A 6,296-nucleotide genomic window follows, 5' to 3' on the forward strand; every position below is an offset into this window, starting at 1 on the left:
AATGATATAATAACAATAACAATAATAATAATTCAATCTTGTGAGTGCATTTTTCTAAAACTAAAAGCCTTAATGCATTTACATTAGAAACAAAAACCTGGAATTAAGTAAAATATAGATAACATGTTTTATAGATAACATGAACATCAATGAATAAAAACATATTTTATTCCATTTCAAGTTGAAACATGCTAAACCATTTGTACAAAATGAATTGAGAGCAGTTAATGGTAGTTTTGTATAAATTGTTTGATATATACTATACATTGAATGATGAAATATAAATATCTAAAAAATTAATGTATGCAAAAATAATATACTAATACAGAAAAGTAGAGCATTTCTTGAAATTAGTTTTGACTAAAACTGTTACTAAATATTGTGTACAACTAAAATCAATACTGTGCAGGTAGTTTTTTTTACTCAGCCAAGCACAGACTGAAGCAAACTACTTGTATTTTCTTTCAATATAAGTGTTTTTAACTTGCGATACAGTTCCAGGAATAAAATGAATAGTATATCTGCATCTGAGGTATCAATGTGTTCTTTAATGAAACAACCATTTAAGTTTAGAACTTAAAAGGCAACCTTAACATGTTAATGTTGCCATATGTCAAAGTTGCTGATGTATTTGAAACTCCCTTGTGTGTCAATCAGCAGTTACAGAAACCCTGACAAAAAAGATGGCGGTGAGTTTGCATAAGTTCAACTTTAATAACGCTCCAGAGAAAGCAGGTTTTAAGAGAAGTATCCAGCACATTTTGCAATACTAATGTATTTAATCAACCAGTGAACTTCGGCTACTGTCATTACACAATAGTAAAAATTATACATTTTATGAATTTACAAAACCACTCCACTTATATTCCTGTATTGGAGGAGCATATGCAATATATTTCATCAATATTAAACTCAATTTATTTCAACATTTATTTATCCATCAAAACGGTGTGAACCAGTGACAGAATAAAAGCATATTGCCTATTTGCAATGTAGGTGATGAGCTTAAAAACTTACATTCATTCTGAGACTGAGAGAACTTATGGTTACATAATACAGGATGAAATGGCACCTGACGACAATATAGGTATTATGAAAGATATTGAAATCTTAAAGTCAAGCAGGGATACTATTTCACAATGTTCTGTATATTATTTTTGTATAAGGACGCACCTTCAAATTGATGTGTGTCACTGATTTTAAAGCGAATCCAAATAAAAATCTAAAACCTGACAAACTGGCAAGGAATATGACATTTCGTACACAATTTTATTTTTCACTGAGTTTGATGTGGCAATAGATTTTGGTAGAATACATACAGCATAGTTAGTGTGTTTTATCATACGACCAAGGCATTCTATTTACACTATGTATGGAGTTGCTATACATGTTGGTGAAATACATACAACATGAAAAGCAGTGCATTTCATCGTCTGTTAGACGCAGAGATTGACAGATTTTGAGTTTTATAAGTTAAGACTATAGGCTATTAAAACAAGTGATTAACGAACGAAGAAATTTGTTTCTGATTGACAGAAAGGAGCTTGAAATTCATTAGCGTTTGTAAAATTTTGTCTGCTTTTCAAATTATCTCATGTGATTGGCCAGTTCGATAGCCGTTGCTTGCTAGCTGTCTTCGGCTAGACTACAACTGGGGCTTGATTTAGTGTAGAGTCGGAACTTTGATTATGCTATTTAATGAATGTAAATCGTATAAGCTGCAACTAGGATCAGTTCAAGTTTTAGCTCAAACTTCAAGATCAGTGTTAAGGTGTTTGTGTTTCATACAATTAGAACTGAGAATTGACAGACTTCGTCCATTTATTACAGTATCAAAATATGCGACTGCTATAACGTATTAGAGGTGGAATCTGTATAAAAGTTAAGTTGTTATATGCCAACAAGTAACTATCACTTCACTTTCAACTGGATGATAATCACTTACTTATATAAAGTAAGCTACTTGAAGAATAAATTTAACTTCTATTATTTTTTGCTTATTACCAATAGAAAAATTGTGGCTGATGTTTAAAAAAATTGAAAAATAAGTACTTCACTTACACAAAACTATAGTTCATATGGCTATCTGTACGGACCACAATAATATCTTTTATGTATTCCCACTCGTTGATGCAAGACTGGCTAGACCTAATGTTATTTTTATAATAATCTGTCCAAGAATGGCTCAGTCCATCTGGGATATAATTATAGCACATGGCTATTTGACTGACTCTGTGCAAAGCTTGGAATGCTGACCTACAAAATTGAAAAAAAGTATCATGTGTAAATTAATCATATCATTGATACAATAATAATAATAATAATAATAATAATAATAATAATAATAATAATAATAATAATAATAATAATGGCTTGTGTTTGTTTTATAATCTTGTATATATCTTAGCCTGTCCTATATACTGATGCCAGTAGATGATAGACCAAAAGGATATAAGTTATCATTTTGGTTTTTTGGGATAGGTCTCTAAATCTGGTTTGTTATTTTGTTTATATACTTATATGTGCACATGTTATCAGATCTTTCCGATATATATATTCAAATCTCCACTATGCCAATAAACATTGTACCCCAATGGAAATAAGTTATCATTTTGGCTTTTTGGGTTACCCTGGTCTCTGATCTGGTTTGCTATTTTCTTTTTATTATATTTATATGTACATGTGTTATCAGATCTTTCCAATATATTCAAATCTCCACTACTCTGACATTTCCAGTAACCTGAAGAAACCAGAAAATGTTCACCGGCAAAAGCAAGGTAGTGGATATATATTGTTATATTGTGATGTGTGATCCTCATATTATGATGATTGTATATAATTTTTCTTTATTTTAAATTTGTTTATATTATGGATTTGCTTCAGAAAAAAATTCAATCAATAAATATATCAATCAGATTATTTCTTCATTTATCTAGATACATGGGCTAAGGATTGCCAATAGTGAATGTATCACTGTCCCACTTATAGGTGGCAGTCCCTTTCACAAGTGAAACATATATAGCCCATGACAAAATATACAAATAATGAAAGTTTAAGAGTGCAATGGAAAGAATATTTTCATGGGTTGAAAGACTGCACAGTTCCATACGACGAGGCGGACCTAAAATAAATTCTTGTCATTTGTTTTTCTTGAAAAAATCTACCCTTTTTCTGAATGGCAATTCTTGTCATTTGATATTTCAAGAAAAAATCTACCCTTTTTCTAAATGGATCTGTCCAGCATCTTTTCAACCAATCAAAAGATTGTATTAGGTTGAAAACCTATCGCATCCTAGGCGCCGTGCAATGGAGCAAAACGGTTGGAACGAAAATGCACGGATGGAAATGAAAATGCACGGTGGAACTAAATTTTCATGGTAAGTGATGAAATGGGGTAAATAACCAATGTCATGTGATACAAAATCCACCAATCAAATGACAAGGATTTTTTTTGGTGTGTTATAAAATATGTAGTTTCATATAATATGTACTGTACGGTACTCTGAAACTACAACCTTGATGAAATTGTTGAAAAAATGTCTTGCAGTGCTGAAGCATTAATCTTTATTTGCCTGTTAAAAAACTCTACTCTCTCAATCAATCGATCAATCAATCAATCAAACAATCGAAATTAATCAATCAAATGTTTTATCTTCTGGAAAACACTCTTTAAATACAGTACACACATTCTGATTTCCCAAGCCTGGCAGATTCATAAAAAAAAGCAAAAGTATTAAGTGAGAATAAACACATAAATCATAAATTTACCAAACAAAATAAATAAATAATCACTTAAACATTCAAACTAACGATATCATAATTGCTATGGAGAATTAAAGGGTGCTCATTCCATAATCTACAACATCTAATGGCATGTTCTTAATGGTAAGTTCTATTAAATGTCAAGTTATTTTATTGGCAAGTTCATTTAATGGCGTTCGATGTAGTGTTCTTTATTTCTAATCCAATTACATCACCTAATAATCCATTGCTGTTTTTAATCGGTGCCGCGGTCGATGACTGTGGAAACGGCGCCTTATAAATCCAAAGATTGACTGAGTGCTTGATTGATAGATCATGAAGTTATAAAAATACTACTTTATACCTCCATGGTTCGATTGATTGATTGATGTCTCTTAGGAGTCCAAACTCAATGACTTACCACATAGCTTGTACAGACACTGGCTTGTATGTATGTGTACTTTTTGGATTTTTAACAGTAAATCCTCTGAAAGATTCAAAAAAATTAATATAAGCACAAATGTTAATACACATTTGAATATTTTAATACTATTGCAGTCTACCTTTAGAAAGAATTAATCAGCAATGAAAGACACACACAAAATATGACTCAACTAAAACAAAGCTTTAATTAGTTCATTAACTTTAGTCGTAGTTTGAGCTTCTTTCAACAAACTTTGAACGAAAATATGAGCAATTTAAAAAAAAAAATGGATACGGTACTACACAGGCCGTAATTTTTGTGCCAAACACAGACTAAATCAAGTTCTTTAAATATTTTTTCACTATAAATGTATTTTATAACTAATAATAAGCTTTCGTTACACCATGTGGCATGTGTATTTCTTATACCATATTTATTATTCAAATAAACACCCCGCTTTGAATAAATGCCCCCTCAAGAACCTCATTTGGAATAAACGCGTCTACTGAATAAAAGCCCTGAGGCATTTATTTTCCCGGTACATAAACTCCCCCTAAATGACTGTAAACAATACTAAATAAAAGCAACATCACTTTTAACACATTCTATTATAATGTTCTACTCCATAAGAATTACATTTTTTTTTTGTGTTGTAGTTCCACATTCATTCCGGGAGATTGAGGGCATTTATTTGAGCATATACGTATCCATTTTACACCAAAAAATAAAAAATAAAATAAACAGCTCTCTTGAATGAATTCCTCCGTCGAATAAACCCTTCCTCAAAAACCTCTCTTTACAATAAAAGCCCCAATGCCTTTATTTGGATAAATGCGGTATGTAAATATGTTGACAGCCTTACCCATCACCATCCAAATCAGTATGAGTAGTTGTAAAAATGGGTTGCACCAGACCAATGGTGGCACCATTCTCCCCTATATCAATACCCAATATAACACTCTCCTCGGTATCTTGGCGACCACTGGCTGATACCAGAACCATGTACCGGATGCGACCTTCATGAAAACTCTCAAGACGAACAGCCTGTGAACATAAAGAAATTGAATGATTTATAGTTACAATAAAAAGCATAAGAAATAGAAGAATACCTATAGTGTTAGGCCGGGCAATGTGCCCCCACGTTCGTCGGCCAACTTGATTCTATGAAGAACGCAACGCGACAACACGCACGGAATGGATCATTCTTAATGACGATCCGTCTAGACTGCCAACAATCAGCATACAGCGTCACGTTGTATAGCGCTTACAGGAAGCGTATGGGGTGCCATACGCAGCAAAAGTCCATGTTAAAATCAAAATGTAATTGCAAAATTCAATGTCTGATTTATCAAAACGTAGGCGTAAATTTCTAAAAATGTGGATCTAGTTTTTCCAAAATGAAGTTCTAATTTTTGAAAACGTAGTTCAAATTTTCCAAAATGTAGTTCTAAATTCTTTAAAATGTAATTCAAATTCAAAACGTATGTCTAACTTGATCAAACGCAATCTCCAAATTCTATTCCAAAACGTAAATCAAAAACCAGCCTGGTTTAAAATGCATTTTACAACAACACTAGAACATGGACTTTTGCTGCGTATGGCGCTAGACTTGCGAAATGTAAATCAAAACTAATTAGCCAAGCATGACGAGGGCCTGTTCCATTAATGATTGGGTAATCATTTCTCGCTGCAGTCCAATGCCGTGAACAACGCTTCCCAGTGCGTCTGCTAATTTTTAATGGTCAGGGTACCATGCTAGGCATTATAGGCTAGGCTTATGTGGGTTGGGATTTGCAACAAGGTCATGGACTAGGCCTCCAGGCGTGAGGGCCCCGACATTGTAGTTTGAAAAATATAAAATATAAACTATAATACCGTAGTTTCATTCATTGGGGCCCCGACAGTTTTAAACAATAAAAGCTGGGTTCTGATGTTTGAAATAATGCTTCTGATTTTGTGATCAATCTGCTTTGCATTATATAGAGCCCCTGCGTTATTAAAACATGTTTAGTTCTCACTAAAGTTGGCCTATTCTCTATTTATTTACACCTAGAGTACATAGGCCTACTGAAGGCCTATACCAGTCCGAAAGTCATGTACCATTCTATGTTCTCTAACAACGGAGTTAACA

General features: G+C 32.7%; 1 protein-coding gene across 1 annotated transcript in view; it reads right to left on the minus strand.

Annotated features, from left to right (window-relative positions):
• The window catches only part of LOC117103136, a gene marked incomplete at its 3' end in the record, with an annotated part of 45,193 nt that overhangs the window by 11,413 nt on the left and 27,484 nt on the right, over positions 1 to 6,296 (minus strand). The window contains 3 exon segments of the mRNA XM_033243642.1: positions 2,062 to 2,256; positions 4,163 to 4,228; positions 5,028 to 5,209. Coding sequence (XP_033099533.1) covers positions 2,062 to 2,256; positions 4,163 to 4,228; positions 5,028 to 5,209 — 443 coding nt within the window.

Source organism: Anneissia japonica, unplaced genomic scaffold (assembly GCF_011630105.1).
Source record: "Anneissia japonica isolate Jap-2015-1 unplaced genomic scaffold, ASM1163010v1 scaffold287948_len850469_cov200, whole genome shotgun sequence".
In the NCBI taxonomy this organism is placed as follows: Eukaryota; Metazoa; Echinodermata; class Crinoidea; order Comatulida; family Comatulidae; genus Anneissia; species Anneissia japonica.